Below are 19,560 nucleotides of genomic sequence, written 5' to 3'. Positions count from 1 at the left end.
AAAAGCAGAATCCACCGTTCTCGCCGGCCTACAGAAGAATGGCTACACACGTGGCTTTATTCAGCGCGTTGGTCGCCAGTCAAGCTCAGAGGACAGGGGGACCAGCTAACAATGAGACAACGAAACGCGCGCGTTGTGCTTCTGTATGCGAGGGGAACCAGCGAGGCACTCGCACGCATTCCGAGAAAACATGGAATCTACATAGGCTCACGAACCTGTTTCGACAACAAGCCGCTTCTTGCCACGACCGAAAAACCGCGTCCCAGAGAAAAACAACCAGGTGTCGTTTACAAAATCTTATGCTCAAAGTGCCCGGCACCATATATTGGCGAAACAAAAAACCTCCACCAAAGAATAAGGCAACACAAAAATGACATCCGGCAAATGAATTCAGAATCTAACTCCCTCGCCGAACACTGCGAGCGCGCCGACCACAGGATAGCCTTCGAGGAGGTGAGCGTCTTGGCCGTGGAGCCAAACCGGTTCAAGAGGCGACTGCGGAGTCATGGCACATCCGGCTCACAAAGGTGTCGATGAATAGCACTCCAGCAACACTCTCCTCCGCGTACGTTAGTGCATGGACTGCGCCACGCGCTAACAAACGGAGAACGAAGGCAGCAACCCGCTGCTTCTGGCACACTTTAGTCACCCCTGAAGAAGAGACCGCGTTGGTCCAGAAACCTTGGCTAAAGTTTAAAATATTGGTTGGCGTCAGTTTCCTCTAAACACACCCAACTACCTTCAGCCGTGATTTCGAGGAATCGTGCTTCTTGGACAGCGTGCTTCTGGTACTGCTAAAGCTAGACTGTTCCAGGAACCGACCAGGAAATTCGAAGCAAAGGAAGCGTCCCAACTTTTGCCTGGGCAGATGCGCCATCGACTCTGTTCAAGGGCGATGGCCAGACTTGTTTATTAACGGGTAAAGAAGGCGGGAACCGGAGGCAAACCCTATTTCAGGGCGCCCCTCCGCCTTGCCCATCGAGTCTCTACCAGCACTTCCCTCATCATCTCTGTACAGTCCGTGCATTTCCTTCACCATGTAAATAGAATGTCTTGTCCCCCCAAAGTCTCCCTGAGTCCCGTCATCCTCGTACCTCCTCCCGGCCCGACCACGCCATCTCGATCCCAACAACGCTTTCCCCTCGTGCACATGGCGCATAGCCAGATTCTCAAAATCAAGGTGGTGAAGAAACAGTGAATAAGGAACCGATTCACATCGAAAAATAAAAAAGACTCATGCGGAAGGTAAACTTTCCCTAGATTACAACAATAATCCCTTTTCCCCTAAACAAAGTTCAAATTCCCTAGATCTAGGGGAAAATCTCTAGGGTTGGCAGCACTGCACTCCACGAATGTCGCTCCAAAATTTTTTCCGGAAGTGGGCAACTCAAGATTCCTGCCGTTTTTAACATACATTTATTGGACACTTAATCTTGGTTTAAGAAACCTACTTAATCTAAAAGGTTTTACGCTAGATGTCGCTAGACGAGACATGTCTCATTTTACCCCGCTCTACCCTAGTAGATTGAGAGGCTGGTGCCCGCAAATTAATGAGACAGCCTTCACATGCAATGCAGTCTTGCTGTGCGCCCGCTTGATTTACAGGGCGGAACGCAGCAATACACCATCGCGGGCGATGATTTTCACGGCCTACGAAAGATAAAGGCTGTCAGATATAATTAAATTCTTAGCACGTATGCTGAAAGCAAGCAGAACAGCCGGAAACACAGTTCGCAGACGCGCACAAAAACACAGCCAAGAAGCAGCGACTGCTACCGCTACGCCAGCCCGCACTCGGCGTCGGGGTAAGTTGTGGCGCCACGGAGAGCAGCGGCGGTCTAGCGAACTAACAAATCGGGGGCTACGGAGGCGGCGCCGGTGGACAGGTCGCCAAGTAATAAAGCCGGTCGTGGAAGTAACCTAGCGAAGGTTATCTGATTGGTGGCTAAAAGCAAGACAGGAGTAAAATTTCACAAGACATGGCTAGGTGGCTTTAAAGCCCCTCCATGACGCTACCGTTTTCTCGGAAAAAAACGTCATGGAGGGGCTTTAGGTGGCTTGAGCCACCGCCCGATCATAGCCTCCTATATTTTTTCATGCCCGCGCAGTGGTGGTGCGGAGACCGTCCGTCGCCCTCTCCTTTCCTCCTCGATTTACGCCTCGGCTCTCCGCGAGAGGCGCTCGCACCCCATACTTGTAATGAATATGTAATGAATAAAGCTATACTTGTAATGAATATGTAATGAATAAAGCTAGTAGGAATGCAGCTGTCATGAAAAATAGGGCACTGTGGAATTACAAACGGTATGAGGTGGTAAGAGGGATCTGGAAAGGGGTGATGGTCCCTAGCCTGACCTTCGGGAATGCGGTCCTGTGTATGAGGCCAGATGTTCAAGCAAGGCTGGAAATTAGGCAACGGGGAGTAGGGAGGTTAGCTTTGGGAGCACATGGCAATACACCAAATCAGGGGGTACAGGGTGATATGGGATGGGCGTCTTTCAAGAGCAGAGAGGCTAGCAGTAAGATAGCATTTGAGGAACGATTGAGAAGGATGGAGGAAAAGCGGTGGGCTAGGAAAGTTTTCAGATACCTGTATATAAAGAATGTTGACACGAAATGGAGAAAGCGAACTAGAAAATTGACAAGCAAATATCTGGACAGCAGTAAGGGGGCAAATCAGCATTTATCGGTTAAGAAAAAGGTTAAAGAAACAGAGAGAGCGTTGTGGAAAACAGGGATGCTGACGAAATCGGCACTGGAAACATACCGGACCTTTAAACAGGAAATTGTCAAAGAAAATATCTATGATAATTGTAGGGGAAGTTCTTTGCTGTTTGAGGCCAGGACTGGAGTTTTGCGGACTAAGACGTATAGAGTCAGGTACTAGGAGACAGACACTTTGTGCATTGCGTGCGGAGAGGAGGAGGAAACGGCTGAACACTTGATACTTTTCTGTAAAGGGCTTCACCCTACAGTGGAAGGCAGCGGGGCTGACTTACCCAAGGCATTGGGGTTTAGGGATAGTGAGGGGAAAGTGGATTTGAAGAGGTTAGAAGTAACCAAGCGAAGGTTATCTGATTGGTGGCTAAAAGCAAGACAGGAGTAAAATTTAACAAGACATGGCTAGGTGGCTTGAGCCACCGCCCGATGTAAAGGGTTCAGCCGTATCCATCCATCCATCCATCTATCCATGCTCTCGCAGACTCAGCTAGGCGTCGAGGCCCATCGAAGCACCCAAACCGATCCGTAAAGCAAGAGTTGTGCGATTTCCGTCGTGTTGTTTGCAGGTAAGTGTGTGCGTTTTGCGACAGCAGCATGTTTATATTTTTTTTCTTGAAATATCAGGAATACATGACCGAATTTGTGAGCAGTGTACACAAATGAACCGACCGTTTGTTTACTAGATTTTCCGCGACCACGTGTTAGTTGTTGGCGTCGTTGCAATGTATATTGCTTTACTACTATAAAATCAGCGATTTACGATGCATAGTTCTTATCGTTTCTTTGTGTTACTTTCTTTTTTATACCCAATCAGTTTTCTATCTGCAGTGTGGAATCGGTTGTGGTGTCCTGCGCCCGACAAGATGCCGTACTGCTGTGTGCCACGCTGCAAGTCATCCAGCAAACAACGGACGCCGGGCGTATCGTTCCACGAAATACCAAGTGATCCGGTACTGTGCGCAAAATGGCTAAAAGTCATTTCTCGTGAAAACTGGGCACCGAATACGACGTCGTGCTATTCGACTGTATGCAGCCGACACTTCAGTTCCTCTGACTTTAAGGAAGGTTGCAAAATTCGGAAACTTAAGAAAGACGCTATCCCCAGCATTTTCGAAGAATATCCGGCGTACTTGCAGCCTCCTAAAAAAAGAGACAGAAGCGATGCGTCAGTGAAAAATGACCTGGCTTAGCTTATGGTTAAGCCTAGGATGCGAAGCATACGTCGCTTGGCAAGCCGTACTTCTCGTTCTTCTCCCGTTTCCGTGGCTCTTTGTAACTTGCGCTTTGCGGTCTGGCGAGCCGCCCTCTCTCTGGCCGACATCTCGCTGCTCAATTGACTCAACGAGTGCGTCGCCTTTTATATAATTGCGTGACGTCAGTATCTCCTAGCGGTAGGAGCGGGAGTTAGGCCGCCGGCGGAGGCTGCGCGTCCGCAAGCGAGCGCACGAGTTGAGCCCCAGCTTTCACAGCTGTTGTGACGTCATATCACGTGGTGCGCCGATGTAGGTCAAGTGGTAGCTACGCGGCCGCGCGCGGCGCAGCAAGGAAGAGCTCGGTTGTGCGGCTAGTATGCTTCGCATAAAAGCGCGAGGCTGCTGCGCTAGCCAACCCACCACCGCCGAAGTGACGACAACCAAATGGAATCGAGTCCGCATCCGCTCGACGAATTGCCGGTTGTTGACGTCGGCTTTGAAGATTTGTCACCTGTCGACTGCACCGCTACAGAGCCGTTGCCAGCCGTGAACAACGGCGCTAGCGAGCGCTGCATCAGCGCGACTGTGCGAATGGACAGAGCAGTGCAGGTGTCTTCACAATTCTCGGTTTCGACAGTGGAAAAACGAAAGTGGAAGCGCTAAGAACGAGACAAACGCGCGTATTGAGCGGTTCAAGAATAGGGTCGACAACTGCAAACAGGAGATACAAAAGCTCAAGGAAGAGTCCTTTGTTCATGCATTCCTCCAAGTTGCCGAAAAATCGAAGGAGGATGACTTGGCTGCGTCATTATTAGTAGAATAAGTTAAGAATTTCGGGAAAACGAAACCAATGTGGTCTGATCTTACAGTGCGCCATGCTGTGGTTTTACGTAACCTCTCGACTCGCGCATACGAGCATATAAGGACTACTGGTTTTCTCCAGCTGCCCAGTCGAAGCACTCTGGAGCGTTTTATGGGCTCATCGCGTGGAGAAATCGGCGTGACGGAACTCGTGAAGCAAAGGCTGTCAACCGAGCTCGCTTCTCATCCCTCATCGCAAGCCAGAGCGTGCTCATTGATTGTAGACGAAATGCGCGTGAAACAGAGGCTACTTTACCATAAACAAAGGGACGCCTTCATCGGCGAAGTAGACTACGGTGGGAGCTTTCCTAAGGAAACAACAAATGAGCCTGTGCTAGCCAACTCACTTCTGTGCTTCGACCTCAACGGCCTTTCAGTTTCGTTCAAAATACCCGTGGCCTACTTTTTCACGAGAAATTGCACTGGCCGCGAGCTGCACACGCTCATTCGACACGTCCTGAAGGAAGTTGAAGACATAGGATTTTTCGTCGTGCGCATCGTCACCGACAATCACAAAATCAATGTCTTATAGCGTTCCAACTTCTATGCAACGGAAGCCTCACGCATTGCATTGAGCACCCAGCAACACCGAATCGAAAGCTTTTCTTAGCATTCGATCAGTGCCACTTAGTCAAAAACGTGCGATCGCAGTTTTTGTCGCGTGACATTGGAAAAGGCGGCGAAATAACGGCGAGCCATTTGAAGAGCCTCTACAAAATGCAATTTGCCCTTCGTTATGGCCACAGATGCGTCAAAGTTCGCAGTTGGTGCCGTGCTATCTCAGGTTATCGAGGGCAAAGAACATCCCGTTGCTTTTGCTAGCCGACAGCTGAGCCCCACAGAGCAAAAGTACGGAGCTACGGAAAGGGAGTGCCTCGCCGTTGTCTGGGCAGTAAAGCACTTCAGATGCTACCTTTACGGCCGCAAATTCAAGCTAGTCACAGACTGCCATCCTCTGAAATGGGTGATGAGTGTCAGGGACCCTAGCTCGCGACTCGCTAGATGGAATCTACACCTGCAGGAATACTGCTTTGAAGTTGAGCACAAGTCAGGAAAGACACATCTGAATGCTGATGCACTCAGCCGCACAGCTGCCGTGGCAGCTATAGATGAGTTTGTCCCCGTAGTCGACCCCGCCGAATTACGCACAGAGCAGTGCAAAGATCCTGACCTGAAGCGAATAATCGAAAGCTTAGAGGGCGCACCGTCTCACCCCGAACAGCTAGGTTATTTCATTGACAAAGACGGCACCCTGTGTCGGCGCACGAGGCCAACCAGGAAAGGGAGACCAGAGAAAACCGCTTGGGAGAGAGTCGTCATACCTCGGTCGTGGACAGAAAGGGTTCTTCGCGAGTTTCACGATGCGCCATGCGCCGGTCATTTTGGCGTAGCAAAGACACGCAGGCGTGTGGAGCGTTTGTACTTTTGGAGTGGCATGCGACAGGATGTTAGAGACTACTGTGCGAAGTGTCATTCCTGTCTCGAAAGAAAAACACCCAAGGGACGAAGACCAGCTCCAATTCAGCCGTTCTCTGAGGTTTCGGCTCCCTTCGAGCGGACAGGTATGGACATAATGGGCCCATTGCCCACGACCACTTCCGGAAACAAGTACATTTTAGTATTTGTCGATCACCTTTCAAAATACGCGGAAGCGGTAGCACTCCCAGATCAGAAGGCAGACACGGTTGCAAGAGCATTTGTCGAACAGATCGTGCTCCGACATGGACCCCCGAGGCAACTCTTGACAGATCGGGGAACGAACTTCGTGTCGCAGCTAATGAGGAGAGTTTGCGAGCTGCTTAAGATCGCTAAGAAGCAGACAACACCGTACCATCCGGCTTGCAACGGCGCGGTGGAGCGACTGAACCAAACCGTGGCCGGGTTCCTGTCGCATTTTGTTTCGCGCGACCAGCGGGACTGGGACTTGTGGCTCCCGTATGCAATGTTTGCCTACAATTCCGCAGCACACGAGAGCACGGGCGAATCGCCATTCTTTCTTCTCTACGGCCGAGACCCGGACCAGCCTAGTGAAGTGCCAGAGGGCCCCCGTCGTGTCCCATACGCTTCACTGGACGACTATAAGGTTGAGCTAGAATCGCGCTTGCAAGTGGCGAGGGACATCGCAAAGGAGTCCTTAAAGAAAGCGGCGAAGCGCAGGAAGGAGGTGCACGATCGCAGTGCTAGAGACGCGCCGTTTGATGTGGGGGACAGCGTGTACATTGAAAACTGCCAAAGGCAGATTGGGCTAGCTCGTAAGTTCCAGACGAAGTGGAGAGGACCGTGCGAGGTTGTCGAGAAGCTTTCTCCGGTAAACTTCAGAGTCCGAGACGTGAACCGGCGTTTGATAAGGATACACGCAAATCGCCTCAAGTCGGCACCGGTTCAGTATTCACGAAATGAGGAAAGGGAAAGCGCGGATTTTGATGGGGACAGAAGTGAAGCGGAGCGCGCAGATAGTTCGCAAGAAACGCCCTCTCCTGCATTTGTTCGGCAGGCGCCCGAGGTGACGGCCGGAATGCCACCGGATTTACTTCATGCATTGCTAGAAGAAGAAGCGCGCGAGGTTGCCGCGCAGATAACGCCAGGAGAGGCTCCTGCCACGAGCCCTCGCGAGTCCCAAAGCAGACAAAGGGGCACAGACTTACTTAGTATGACTCATGAAGGCCGATATCCGCTGCGAAATCGGAAAGCTAAGTCGGACTAATGGCGTAAACAGAGCGGAGTTGTGAACTGGTTAGAATTGTGTAATGCCGCAGCTCATAACATTGCTATGTGCTTATGTGTTAAGTTATCGGAGTTGGTAGTTAAACCTTTCTGTCATTAAGTAACACCTTCACAGGAGAGCATGCGGAGCGCATGCAGAACCTGCCCTACTTCCTTTCGTTATCTATATTTTTGTCTGTGCCGTGATCGTGCTAGAAGTGGGAGCTCCTTTGTAACTGTGGTAAATTTATTTCGTCCAGTTTGGACTAGAAAGGAGAGGCTTGGGTGCTGAGTTTCATGTTTATCTGTAAAAGAAGATCAGTGCTGCCCCTGGAGACGCCAGTATTGACAGCGGAGGCATATGGTGTTGTGCAGTGGTGTTGAGTGCAGCGAAAAGTGTTTTTGTCGGACGCACTGTGCGAGGCGATTCAGAAAGACAAGGGGAGCTGCGTGGACTCAAATGTTCGGAGAACATTCTTCTGGAGGGTGAGCGAGTGTGACATTCCGTGTGTGCTACGAGGATCCACGTTCGACGGCGCGGCGTAGACGGAGACCCGTGACAGCGGCATCATCAATTACCCAGCCATGCTCTTTGAGTGACGACCAGAACAACCGGACCCGCCGCCGCCCCGGGGAAACAGGCTTTATCCTCCCCAATTTCCGGGCACATTCCAGGACAAGGGAGCTGTCAGCGGGCCAGAGCGCGCCGTACCACAGCCGACGCTATGCGCTACCGCGAAGACAACATTCTTTCCCTCCTTCCCCTTTCGACGTGGGCTATCGCCGGGAAGGCACCCACAGCTTACCGCCGTGCCTCGTGAACAAAAGAGCATTCCCAGAAGGGCCGTGACGGACACCTGTCATGGCGGACAGGCAAGACTCGCCAAGAATGTGGAAAGACAGGCGCTAGTGAATTAGCTCCGAAGAGAGAGCCTGTGTATACTCTCACTTGAGAGAGAGTGGTGGCGTTTTTGTTGTTTATTTAGTTTGTATTGTTAACAGACTCTGGGTTCGAGGCTAAGCCCAACCCAAGGGGTGGTCCCCATCTCGCATGTTATTTTGGATTGGAGAATTGATGCTTTGGGCGGGCCACTGGAAATGACCGCCCTTAGTCCTTTGTTAATCAAGTGCTTAAAAGCACATGTAAACGGATGCAGTCCAGTCTGAGCTGGGGCTCCATGCTTAGCATGTAATGTGATGCTACTTAGGCACTAACCTGCCCGGTCGATGAGTAAAGTAGTGCAAAGTTTGTTCTTTTGTAAATTCAGTTCTGATTTTTTCCAGTTTAACTCTCTGTATATGTATGTTGTAAAATTATGCTCTGCTGTCATCATCTACAAGCTCGCCTCCTGTTCATCTTCCAAGCCGAACGACACTAGAGGAAGGGTTTGTGAACCATCCTCGAAGAAACGGACGACTATTGAAATTCTACTGCAACGCACGCTCAGGACGACACCGTTCGCCAAGAGGGCCTTCAGCGCCGAAGCCCGACGGCGTGCAGCTTCTGCCAGCAACCGCTCGAGCCCAACTCCGGAGCCACTCCATCGCCCCCATGAAGTCGTCGGCACGTAAGCTCGGACGCCCCAGCCTCTGATGTATAATCTTAATCATGTGTAATTATTGAATACACCTGTTTGTTTAAACTGAGCCATACGGTGTCTCTTTGCCTCTCCGTCCCGTGTGGACCTGCGCATTATGGGGGTCATCACAACACCAGAACAATGCCGACTGCAAGCAGTTCGAATCTACAAGCGATGAACGGCTGATCTGGCTTGAAACAAGCTTTCTCGACTACCTGGCCGACCTTAAAAGCCAGTGCCTGGCGAAGAACTTCCTAACCAAGGAGACTTACGAAGGTCTGGTGATGACAACTCGTTCAAATGTTGAGTGCATTCGGTATCTTCTTGAAGAGATGTGCTTTCACTTTGTTTTAACCAGGAAAATGTCGTCTGATCCAATCGAGACGTTTTTTGGCTGGCTGAGGAAGTCAGCAGGCTCAAATGATCAAACGGATGCCCGAGCTGTTCTCGCAGGTATCGAGAAGACTCTGAATACTGGAATCGCGTCGGCGTCAAGTACGAGCAACGTAATGGCAGCAGAAGGCAGCGGTTGCTTGTCAACGCTGCCGCAACAGAAAAACACAAGGGAAGGAACCAGCGAGGAATTCCCTGCAGATGCATGTAGAGAGCTCACAGAGCGACTCAAGCGAGGACAGCCTCTGCTTCCTACTCGAGATGTCGCAGCATTGGCTATGGTCGGCGGCTACTTGGCAAGAGCTGTACAAGAAAATATCGATTGTGAGGAGAGCGTCAGCAAAGCCAAACGCCTCGGCGCCCTTGGACTCGCTGATAAAGCACCAAGACCGCGGTGGACTCGCCTACCCATCTGGACAACTTTTAGCGGTTCTCTACGCATTAGAGAAATTTATCTGCGTTCTTCTCGCAAGAAGAAGGCACATGAATCACCCTTTGAAGGAGGCTGTGAGTAATGCCGCTGCAATACTCCGCGAGCGCAAAACCTTCATGTGCTCGACGCCAGGACACCAAGAGAACCTGCTACAACTGTTGCTGACGAAGTTTTTTCGCCCAATTTTCACAAATTTTGCAATGAAGGCGACAGACAAACACGACATGGCTAAAGTGTTTGAAATAAAACCGCTGTCACGAAAGACCCTCAAACTGTGAGCTATGATCTCACAGTTAGGCACTTTTTGGTGAAGGGCTGGCTCTCCACAACATGTTTTGTGTTGCTTACTTCCGGTGCACATTGTGTACAAACATCAATTCAACGTGCGATTTTATTTAATAGTTCCATGTCAAATACGAACGCCAAACGTGTCTCCACGCGCGCGCGCAAGCAGCGTTGTCGCGTCGTCTACTCTGGGACTGGGTATGTCCAGTGACTCTACTGGGTATGGGTTGGCAGCGCGATCTGGTGGCGGGCGCATGAACTAGGCGGTACGGACGGCGCGCTTTGTTCCTCCCCTCAGTGGGCGGGCATGAAAACATATAGGAGGCTATGGCCCGATGTAAAGGGTTCAGCCGTATCCATCCATCCATCCATGCATCCATCCGATAGTGATAATGGCTGACAACATGGAGGAAAGAAGGAACAATAAGGAAGACCTGAAGAAGTTGTTAGACATATGCAGTACAGAGGGAGATAGATTAGGCTTCAAGTATGGAAAAATCTGCAGTCATGATATTTAATGAAGAGGGCGGCGAGCATAGAATACAGGAGTTTGTGCTAAAAGTAGTGAATGAGTATAAGTATCTTCGGGTGTGGATAAATAACAGTGCTGAGTATCTGACAGAGCATGAAAAATATGTAATGAATAAAGCTAGTAGGAATGCAGCTGTCATGAAAAATAGGGCACTGTGGAATTACAAACGGTATGAGGTGGTAAGAGGGATCTGGAAAGGGGTGATGGTCCCTAGCCTGACCTTCGGTAATGCGGTCCTGTGTATGAGGCCAGATGTTCAAGCAAGGCTGGAAATTAATTAAGCAACGGGGAGTAGGGAGGTTAGCTTTGGGAGCACATGGCAATACACCAAATCAGGGGGTACAGGGTGATATGGGATGGGCGTCTTTCGAGAGCAGAGAGGATAGGAGTAAGATAGCATTTGAGGAACGATTGAGAAAGATGGAGGAAAAGCAGTGGGCTAGGAAAGTTTTCAGATACCTGTATATAAAGATTGTTGACACGAAATGGAGAAAGCGAACTAGAAAATTGACAAGCAAATATCTGGACAGCAGTAAGGGGGCAAATCAGCAATTATCTGTTAAGAAAAAGGTTAAAGAAACAGAGAGAGCTCTGTGGAAAACGACGAAATCTGCACTGGGAACATACCGGACCTTTAAACAGCAAATTGTCAAAGAAAATATCTATGATAATTGTAGGGGAAGCTCTTTGTTGTTTAAGGCCAGGACTGGAATTTTGCGGACTAAGACGTATAGAGTCAGGTACCAGGAGATAGACACTTTGTGCACTGCGTGCGGAGAGGAGGAGGAAACGGCTGAACACTTTTTTCGGGCTTCGAGCAAGAACATTTAGTTCATTAACGACAAAAAAAACAGGTTTTTGGATGTCTCAGAGTGTAGAAAATGCTTAAAAAGTCTAAGCTGACTTCCTGAAAGAGGATTATCAGTTTCGATTTCGAAATCTAAAAGCGTGCTGTGCAGCTCGTTCTATTATGCCGCTAGGACCTTTCGTCTGCTGCATAACCAGTAGCTCATGGATGGTTTGCAACAAAAGGAATATGTTCGAAAAATCCATATTGGAGGAGGAAACGATTGAACACTTTATACTTTTCTGTAAAGAGCTTCACCCTACATTGGAAAGCAGCGGGGCTGATTTACCCAAGGCATTGGGGTTCAAGGACAGTGATTGGAAAGTAGATTTTAAGCGAGTAGAAGTAACCAAACGAAGGTTATCTGATTGGTGGCTTTCAGTAGCACTATGGCCGGTCGGCGGGAGGAGCGTGCGATCGTGTTGCACGTGAGTAATTTGTTTTTTCTATCTTTTGGTATGCACATACTGAGTGATTGTTATCTGACACTCGACATTCCGTTGTCAACTTCCTTGCGCCCGAATATTTTGTGTTAGCAGATAACCCAGGACTAGCGCTGAGCCCGCTTGCCCGGCAGTGGACCCAAAGGGAAAGACTCATCTGTTTTTTCGTAAGTTCTGCTCAAAAGCTCTGTGCAGCTGTTCAACAGAAAAGAGCTTGCGCTGAGCGTGTTTTATATATTTTGTCAACCCAGCCCAACGTAGCTCATGCTCATGAATTACCAGCTTTTGCGTGCTCCCGAAAATGGCGGGAAACTTTTGACAACAGTCCAGTTGAACTAACCGTTTGTGCGATGAGTTTTGTACGCGGTCCGATTTTTTGTGGCCCCGCCGCTGGGAAAGTCTGTAGAGTGTTGACTTAATGCTGCACTTTACAATTGTGTGCTGCTGTTACAATCCGCCTTCTAAAACAGGTGCAAAAATGGCGGCGAGATAAGCGGTTACGCTTTGGTGTCTGCACCGCGAAACATGTTCTTTTAAATTCAAATTTATTTCACAAAACAGGACTTTAAAAACTAAAGTTTGTTTGTTTATTCAATTTTGTTAACTTTTTTATAGTTTTATACTTTGCTGTAAAAAGTATTTGTAATTCATATAAAACGAATTGAAATGAGCCACTTTATTAATAAAGATGTACACATTAGAAGTGATTGACTGCATTAAAAAAGTCTGTTCATACTGTTTCAATGCTAGTAATCATGCTCATGAACAGAGCTCAGTCAACAATTCATACTGTGGCACGATTGGTTTAGGTTACTGAAATTAAACGTTTTAAGGCTGGGTATGAAGGGAACGAGCTCAGCCTCACTGTGCTCTACATAACGTCCTAAAATTGAAGAGTTTGTCAGAAATCTGATCCGAGTGCAAGAAGTTGGAGACTTGGGGGGGGGGGGGGGCACTGCTCCCTCTGGAGAAATGTTGGCGGGCAACCGGCCCCCCTGTTCCGGAGTCCCTCTGTTTCAAACAGTGAGGGAAGTGTCTGAGAAACAAGGTATGCATGGTGCAGTTAAGTTGTTGTTTGCCTATTGTGTTTCTCTCACGACATATGCGGTCGTGGTGAAAAGAAGGAGAGAGGGATGTTTGTGTGCAATGGACAGCTGAGAGTCATGACAACAGACATTAAATAATGTTTTATTTTCAGGTCTCCTACCACCGGTTTCCAAAAGAGGCAGACACCTACAGGAAATGGATAGCAGCCATCAAGAGGGATGAAGGGCCACTTTTTACTGTCTCAAAGGCGACAAGGGTGTGCTCTCTCCATTTTGTTGAGAGCGACTTTGTTGCTAATGTTGCAAATGGACACCGGCATTTGCACCAGGCCGCTGTACCATCAGTGTTCCCATTTAAAGAAATGAAAGCTGCAAGGAAGCCACCAGCCAAAAGGGCACCATTGCAGAATGTGCGAGCACCAAGAAGGAAGAGGCGAGTCGTGGATGTACAGCCTGCACAACGCAAAATGCATCTGAGCGTGAACAGCTCGTTAGATGAAGACTTGGTTGACATGCAGAATAAGCAGGCAGCTTACGAAGGAACGGATGACTTCACTATACAAGAAAACTTGAGCCACATTGCCAACAGACAGCGGGAATCTCCTGGGAAAACAGTGCGGAGCAGTGTTTGTACCTGCAATGAAACAATTGCACTCTTGGAAGAGCGACTGAAATCATCCAAGGCAAGAGAACTGGAAGCCAGAGCAGAGGTCCAGGACCTGAAACTGCAATTAATATCGAAAAACAGTGAAGTAGACCTGCTTCGCAGGGAACTGGTTCTCGCGCAGAAAAACATCCAAAAGCTGGAAGAGGCACCTCCATTTGGTATAGAACAATTCAAAGATAACAATGACGATATTGAGTTCTACACAGGCCTCCCAAGCTACAATCATTTTCTCTCCCTCCTGAACTTCCTGGATGTCGGCAAACATGGAGAAAACATCATTCGCTACGAAGCCAACAGCTGTGGGCTTCGAAGTACTGAAAATGTTGGAAGGCCGCACAAGATCACTGTGGAAAATCAAATCTTCCTGGTACTTGTGAAACTTAGAGTTGGCCTTTTGCATAAGCACCTCGGCCATCTGTTTCACATCTCTGTCAGCACAGCGTCAAGAATTTTCTCCACCTGGATTGATTATATGTTTTTGCAGCTGACAGAGATGACACTGTGGCTGTCACGGCAAGCAGTCGACGCAGCCATGCCACCAGCCTTCAGAGAAAGGTACCCGTCCACACGCGTAATATTAGATGCAACAGAAATAAGATGTGACGTGCCTACATCTTTTGTCACACAGTCACAAGTCTACTCAGCATACAAGTCAACCCACACATTGAAAGGACTTGTAGGAATTTCCCCTCACGGCGTACTGACATTTGTTTCCGAACTGTACACAGGAAGCACTTCCGATAGAGAATGTGTGGTACAGAGTGGATTTTTGAACATGCCATTTGATCCAGATGATTCTGTAATGGCCGATAAAGGATTCAAAATAGCAGACCTTCTAGAGAGCAAGAATATTAAGCTCAACCTGCCGCCCTTTCTCACACGCGGGCAGTTTACTCCTACAGAAGTCGAAGAAACCCAAGAAATCGCTGCCATCAGGATTCATGTGGAACGCAAGATAAGAAAAATCAAGGGCTACCATATATTTGACCATTTAATTCCAATCACCTTGGTACCCTTAGTAAATCAGATGTGGACGGTGTGTGCAATTCTTACGAACTTTCAGCCACCACTCCTAAGGGACGCAGAGTGATATGCGATTTCAAGTGTATTGTGCACAGTATCTGTGCATGTTACTGCACTAGACAAATGTATTAGGGGAATCCCCCAAGGTGGAGTAAATTTGTAATAAGGGAGTAATTACTCATTGTCATCCACCCAAGCGTAGCCATACGGCTACAAAGGACTCGGAAACTTCGTAGTTAAAGAAAAATTCGTCCTGGTCCGGGGTTCGAACCTGGGACCACCGCTTTAACGGAGCAGTTGCTCTACCAACTGAGCTAACCGGGACGGTAAGCCTATGGTAGGGCGAGACTGAATTGATTAATAACTCGAAGTGGGAACAGTGTTAGACAAATGTTTTAGGAAATCCCCCAAGGTTACCCAAGGACGAATTTTTCTTTAAGTACGAAGTTTCTGTGAAAGCTGTATAGCTTTCCTTTGTAGCCGTATGGCTGCGCTTGGGTGGACGGCAATTAGTAATTACTCCCTTATTACAAGTTACTGCACTGTGGCAGTAGCTTCCTGAACAGTTTTTCATGTGGGCAATAAACAATGCTTTTTCCAAACCACTTTATTTACTGAATGGAAGTTCTGTCTTGTCTAGGCAATACATCCTCTGCAAAGTGCGTTTCCTCCACATTATTTCAGCTGGAAAATTAAAATGTGCGTCATTACCCGCTGCAGTGGCTCAGTGGTTACGGCGCTCGGCTATATTACAAGTAGCCGTGTTGGTAATGGCAGATATCATTGACTGTATCCATTCTCTCACACTGAGAGCCAACCTGCTTTTTTATATTTATGCACAGTGAGTGAATTCAAGGTTTTGTTGGCTTCATTCACCTCAGACTAAGTCCAGAGAGATATGGCAGAAGTGTAGTGAAGTAGAATTCGTCCAGTACCCGTCTGACATTCTTCCACTCAGTCGGCTCGAACCTTATCCTTTCAATGAGAATGAAATGCCTTCCGAATACCACAAAGTCACCCCAACCTAACTGGGAAATACCCATCTGCCCCGAGAACTGGTAAAAATAATCGTGATCTCTTTTCAGATGTGGCACATTGTCAATCAAGCTGCTACAAAAATCAGCCGCCAGAAGTTCATGTGCCTTACAGTCCCGCAGACTATAGGGGCACTTAATTTCAACAGCTCCATAGGAGCCTTCTACTGAATCATATACGATCGAGGCGAGGCACCCAACCATGTCGGGCGAGGCACCCAACCATGGGAAGTCCGGGTTAACAAGGAGCCCGCAGCTGGTAACAACAGGAGCGTGGCCCATTTTTCTGAGCACATCTTCATACCGCTGAGCAGCCACAGCTTCCATTTTGACTCCGTAGCTGAAAAGAATTGTATAATTTAGATGATGTACTGAAAATAGATTTAATTTTCTTCTTAAGTCCTTTTTACCATCAACATGCATGCAAATATTATACTACACAATATATGTCATCAATATTATAGACGGATTCATGTGAACCGAAAGAAAAGGATACTTACTTGACTGCAGGGACCCTCGAAAGTTCTCTGGACGCCGTAATGTTCTCAAGACCCTTGGTAGTCCATGGCGACTTTCGCTTCATTACGTGCCCAAATTTAGATGACGTAAGGCGGAGTTTTCGTTCTTTCTGCCACGCTGCACTTTTGGCTTGTTGCCGAGTGTTTCTTTCCAGGGCTTTTGCTGCCTCTGTCGTCACAATGATTTCCTGCGTTGTGATAGGCCAACCCATGCAAGAGCAACACATTTTGGTTCCTACTGTTGGTGTAAAATGGACTAGATGGCTTATCACTAAAGATGTAGAAGAAATACCTCACATTCACCTGTTACACAAACAATAAGGGAATAGTAACATTCTCTTGCATCCACACCTTGAAAAATGAAGCGCTGGCTAGCTAGTGCTCTGAACATAGCAGCCGCCGCACCAAAAGACACTAATATGTCAATTAGCACTCACTGACCTGCACAATGCTGTTTCCATTGAGGTATGCTGGAGGAAGCCATGCAGTTGTCTCCTCGAAGCATTTCCAGGCTGGGATATTTTCGACCGTAGTTAGTGCAGCATTTTCCAACCCGGAGGAGAGCACATCGAATCCGTGGGGCACCAAGGACATCTGGTAGCTCTGCGGCGATAGTGACGAAACGACCCCGAACCTCGACTGTCTTGACTCCCCTTCATCTGTTAAGAGAAGGCCTTTAGCGAAGTCGTTATCGGGGTCACACGCGAGGAGGTCCAACGCTAATCGCCTCTTCGCGTCCTTCTGCTGGGGGCGAGTTCGACGCTGCACACGACGCTCCTTTGGCAGAGCAATCCTCGGAGTGCTGCGTCCACCCTCCTTCACACTGCGCCAGTCGACTGACTGAACAGAGCACCCTTTGACTGCGCTGCCCCGAGGTACCCTCCACTGCTGGGGCAAGTCTGTACACGCCAACGAATCTGGCGCCTCGGTGAATCCCCTTGACTGCAGTAGCATGATGGTGCGCAAGACGGCGAGCAGGTGGTTGCAGGCGAGCTTTCCTGCAGGGCACTCACAACAGCCGTCGACGATATGAGCCGTGTCGTCGACCGCAGCCATCACGGCGTATGGCGCCGAATTTTTTTTTGCGCTTTTTTCCCCCTCAGCACCAATAACCAAACCACAAGCAGCAATTTTCAGGGGGAAAGTTGGCAGTGCCTTAACTTGAATAACCCTGGAATTCAGCGGGAAGCTTCTGCGCGCATGGTTACCCATCACGTGGCTTCACATCACCCCATCGGGTGCTCTTAAGGTCAACCCAAAGGGCACCCCAATGTCAAAGGTCAACTGAAGGTCATGGGTAAAGGTTCGACGCCATAACTGTGCCACATACGTGACCCACTGCTGTCGTTGGTTGAGGTGAAGGTCGTTGTGCTGCCTATCCGAAAACTGCTTTACTTAGTATAATGATGTTTTTCGATAAAAAAAATAAGTGAAATGAATCATGTGACTTTCGTGTCTGAGTAATCTCAAGGGTGATCACAGCAGCATCGCCTTTCCGGAAAACGCGCTGTTGTGGTCAACTAATCACTGGCAGCCGTTCTGTTTGGCGATAAACTTGCACTGTAGTGCGATGTAAGCGCCCCGTCATTTCCACACTTTTCGAACACAGTCATGTAACTGTGCTCCCATTTAAGATTTGCATCGCTTAAAACAGGACGGCGACGGACGGATTTTTGTTGGGTAAGAACACCCGTGGTGCCGTAAAAAACCCCACAAAGTTAATTTTCAATTTTGTTCACCCTCAGTGGTCGTAACGCCAACTTCTCTACAGCTCTCAAAAAGCACGCCTCAGCTGCCTTGTTTACTGCAGTACCGAGACGCGCGCGAGCCGACGGCACGCGAGTCCTCGTTGGCGTTCCATAACCCTCCTCGCTGCTCCGGCCCCTCCTCCTCTCCCCCACCCACTCCTCTTTCCGTTTACACTGCGCCAGCTCTTCCGAGCCTACGGCGCAGGCCTGCCAACCCTAGGGATTTTCTCCTATATCTAGAGAATTTAAACGTTTAGGGGAAAAATAGATTAATATATTATTGTTGTAATGTAGGGAAATTTTACTTTCTGTATGGGTCATTTTTATTTTTCCGTGTGAATAGGCTCCTTATTCACACTTTCTTGACCACCTTGATTTTGAGAGTCTACCAATGCGCCATCTGCACGTGCGGAAAGCATTGATGGGATCGAGGTAGCGGGGTCGGGCAGGGTGGAGGTACGAGGATGACGGGACTCAGGAAGACATTGGGGGACAACAATATATTTATTCTATTTACATGGTGAATCAAATGCACGGACTGTACAGGGATGATGAGGGAAGCGCTGCAGAGAAGAGCTCTAAAGACTCAATGAGGCAGACGGGCGCCCTGAAATAAGGCTTTGCCTCTACAAGCTTCCCTGTTCGCCGCACTGCAGTGCAACAGAGTTTTCTCTCTGATCAACCTGATGAGAACAAAGACTAGAAACAGATTGGCGACGCAAACCCTGGAAGCTACCCTTCACGCCAAGCGGCTTCTAGGAGGAGCCAACTCTTATGACTTTGCAGTGAAGGAACACTTAATTGGCCTTCTGAAAAAAGACATATGTAGATGCATGAGTGAAACGCAGTCGGAATGTCAACTGAATTACGTGCCCTGTGCACAAAGTGGATTTGCCTCGCTGTTTGACTGCAGTCGGTGAGCGTAAGTGTTCACGGCGAGATTTCGCGGGCGTAAGTACGTCCGCAATAGCTTTCTCTACGCGACCTATGTTTTTTTTTCTGTCGCGTGGTGTATGCTTGGCCCTAATACTTGACTACGGGTAGTTTGTCTCGCGTTATTGCTCGTTGGACCACGATTCGAACGCGTTCCGAAGGCGAAAATACGTCCCCGAATCGCTTCCTCTGCAGTGGCTGCAGAAATATGCCCTAGCCCGAAGGCGAAAATACGTCCCCGAATTGCTTCCTCTGTAGTGGCTGCAGAAATATGCCCTAGCCCGAAGGCGAAAATACGTCCCCGAATCGCTTTCTCTGTAGTGGCTGCAGAAATATGCCCTAGCCCGAAGGCGAAAATACGTCCCCGAATTGCTTCCTCTGTAGTGGCTGCAGAAATATGCCCTAGCCCGAAGGCGAAAATACGTCCCCGAATCGCTTTCTCTGTAGTGGCTGCAGAAATATGCCCTAGCCCGAAGGCGAAAATACGTCCCCGAATTGCTTCCTCTGTAGTGGCTGCAGAAATATGCCCTAGCCCGAAGGCGAAAATACGTCCCCGAATCGCTTTCTCTGTAGTGGCTGCAGAAATATGCCCTAGCCCGA

General features: G+C 48.8%; 2 protein-coding genes and 1 pseudogene across 6 annotated transcripts; 2 read left to right on the top strand and 1 right to left on the bottom strand.

Moving 5' to 3' along the window:
* Positions 1–3,198: 3,198 nt before the first annotated feature.
* Positions 3,199–15,329, top strand: LOC144115977 (uncharacterized). Of its 5 annotated transcripts, none has more exons than XM_077650619.1 (4): positions 3,199–3,287; positions 3,550–3,671; positions 12,088–12,158; positions 13,190–15,329. In XM_077650619.1, the coding sequence occupies exon 4, from the start codon at positions 13,400–13,402 to the stop codon at positions 14,792–14,794; it is 1,395 nt and encodes a 464-aa protein (XP_077506745.1). In that variant the 5' UTR covers positions 3,199–3,287; positions 3,550–3,671; positions 12,088–12,158; positions 13,190–13,399; the 3' UTR covers positions 14,795–15,329. The 5 variants fall into 5 exon arrangements, with proteins under 5 accessions (XP_077506745.1, XP_077506746.1, XP_077506747.1 ...); XM_077650620.1 differs by having other exon boundaries at positions 12,085–12,158; XM_077650621.1 differs by having other exon boundaries at positions 3,536–3,671.
* LOC144115979 (uncharacterized) lies at positions 9,121–11,006 on the top strand (annotated as a pseudogene).
* Positions 15,317–17,356, bottom strand: LOC144115978 (uncharacterized). Its single transcript, XM_077650624.1, has 3 exons — positions 16,721–17,356; positions 16,262–16,467; positions 15,317–16,101 (listed from the first exon to the last, which is right to left on the bottom strand). The coding sequence occupies exons 1-3, from the start codon at positions 17,333–17,335 to the stop codon at positions 15,600–15,602; spliced, it is 1,323 nt and encodes a 440-aa protein (XP_077506750.1). The 5' UTR covers positions 17,336–17,356; the 3' UTR covers positions 15,317–15,599.
* Between the last annotated feature and the right edge of the window lie 2,204 nt (positions 17,357–19,560).

The sequence above is a fragment of the Amblyomma americanum genome, chromosome 1 (assembly GCF_052857255.1).
Source record: "Amblyomma americanum isolate KBUSLIRL-KWMA chromosome 1, ASM5285725v1, whole genome shotgun sequence".
NCBI lineage: Eukaryota > Metazoa > Arthropoda > Arachnida > Ixodida > Ixodidae > Amblyomma > Amblyomma americanum.
Note: the sequence above shows the minus strand (reverse complement) of the source record. Positions and strands in the feature narration are given on the sequence as shown.